Genomic DNA, 1,543 nt, shown 5'->3' with positions numbered 1-1,543 from the left:
CTCCGGCGGGGCGCTGGACGGGCCGCAGCCGCCTCGCCGCGGGCCGAGCTGCCGTCTGGTCGCTGTGCAGCAGCGGGCGTCTCCCCCAGCTGCGGGCCCCTGCACCAGGATCAGCCCTTCCCCTCCCCTCTGCACCGGGCCGGCAGGGAATTGCACCCAGGGGTTTCTTTCAGCTTCTCCCGCCCGCTGCTGAAGTGCCCAGGCAGGCCCCTAAGGTGGGTGATTAAATATCAGGGTGCTTCTCCCCTGGGGGTCACCTCTGTGCGGCGTGCTGCCCTGCCATGGGTGGGTGACCCATCAGCTGGGGCCTTGTCCCAGCAGGTTGTCCCTCAGCACAGCACCTGGCACCAAAGCAGGGGACTTTCTGCTGTGCCCTGGATGGGCAGGTAGCCTCTTATCAGTGGAGCCACTCTTCCTCCAGCCCGTGCATCAGGCAGGCTAGGTAACCTCTTCCCTGGGGTTAGGTCCTCCTTCTGTCCCTGGCCCCAGTGCTGGGTCTGTGCACCAGGTACTTCTTTCAGTCCAGGTCTTGTTAAGGCCTAGACTTCATTGAGCAACTTCAGGCTTTGGAGCCACTGCAAGCCTGATATTCAGAGCAGTGTTTCATAATAGTGACTGCAAGCACTTTGAAGGAAGGACTATTATTTTCTGTGTTTGTATAGTTCTCAACACCTAGGGGTCATGGCCCATACATGGTCTTCCAGGCAGTACTACAGCACAGACACTGGGTAATAATAACAGACTATCACTTGTGTACAGATTCAAGGCAGATTGTTCACATACTTTAGTAGGTAGGACTCACTTTTTTGTCTTTCTGAAGCCTGGTCTTGCCACACATGAGAAGGGGGGGAGGGGGATGCCTGTGACAGTAGAGTTTGATTGCCCCAAGTATGTTTCTAAGATTCATTTACATTTTTATTCAGGGCAGTTTTGAGTGAATTTCCAAATGGACTCTTTGCACTTGCCTTGATCTGCTGAACAGGGAGGACCTTATTGAAGATAAACTGGGGATCTGGTGACTACTTCCATTATCTCCACGTTCTCCCTGACATGGAACAAAGTGAGGGCAAGCAGGAGCCCCAACCAGAGGGTTATGTGGACAGCAAAAGCGGTGTGAAGCCCATGCCTGGGGGAGCTGCCCATGTCAGGCTAGAAATAAAAAAACATGCAGTTACGGATGACTACAAACTCTCCAAACGGGTGCTAGGCTTGGGCATTAATGGCAAAGTAATGGAGTGTTTTAACAAGGTGACAGGGCAGAAATGTGCTTTAAAGGTATGTGGATTATTTTTTACCTTTTAGATGATTTTGAGGCCAAAGTTCCTTTTTTTTCTAAGTCCTGTAAAAGCCATCTTGTCTATTGATGCATTCCCCAGGTGTATTGGAAATTCTTGAACATGTGAATGTTTACTGTTAGTGAGAGCAGAGCTGATTAGCTGCATTTTGGTTCAATCCCAAGAGCTTTTTTTCAGACTGTTCCTGAGTGAAGTTCTATAACCATTTTCAATTGTAAAATTGTTCTTCTTTTTTTTTTTTTTTTTTT

The 1,543-nt window shown here is 50.0% G+C and overlaps 1 protein-coding gene across 2 annotated transcripts in view; it reads left to right on the top strand.

The window, feature by feature from the left end:
• The first annotated feature begins 126 nt into the window (after window positions 1-126).
• The window catches only part of MAPKAPK3 (mitogen-activated protein kinase-activated protein kinase 3), a 100,048-nt gene continuing 98,631 nt past the window's right edge, over window positions 127-1,543 (top strand). Inside the window, exons 1-2 of one of the 2 annotated variants that reach the window (XM_019505174.1) lie at window positions 127-215; window positions 924-1,275. In XM_019505174.1, the coding sequence (XP_019360719.1) occupies window positions 1,051-1,275 (225 nt within the window). In that variant the 5' untranslated portion in view covers window positions 127-215; window positions 924-1,050. Of the gene's footprint in view, window positions 216-923; window positions 1,276-1,543 lie in introns of those variants that run through there. The other variant, XM_019505175.1, reaches the window with a different exon arrangement.

Source organism: Gavialis gangeticus, unplaced genomic scaffold (assembly GCF_001723915.1).
Source record: "Gavialis gangeticus isolate Ggan-Ray unplaced genomic scaffold, GavGan_comp1, whole genome shotgun sequence".
In the NCBI taxonomy this organism is placed as follows: domain Eukaryota; kingdom Metazoa; phylum Chordata; order Crocodylia; family Gavialidae; genus Gavialis; species Gavialis gangeticus.
This window is presented reverse-complemented; position numbering and strand designations above follow the sequence as displayed.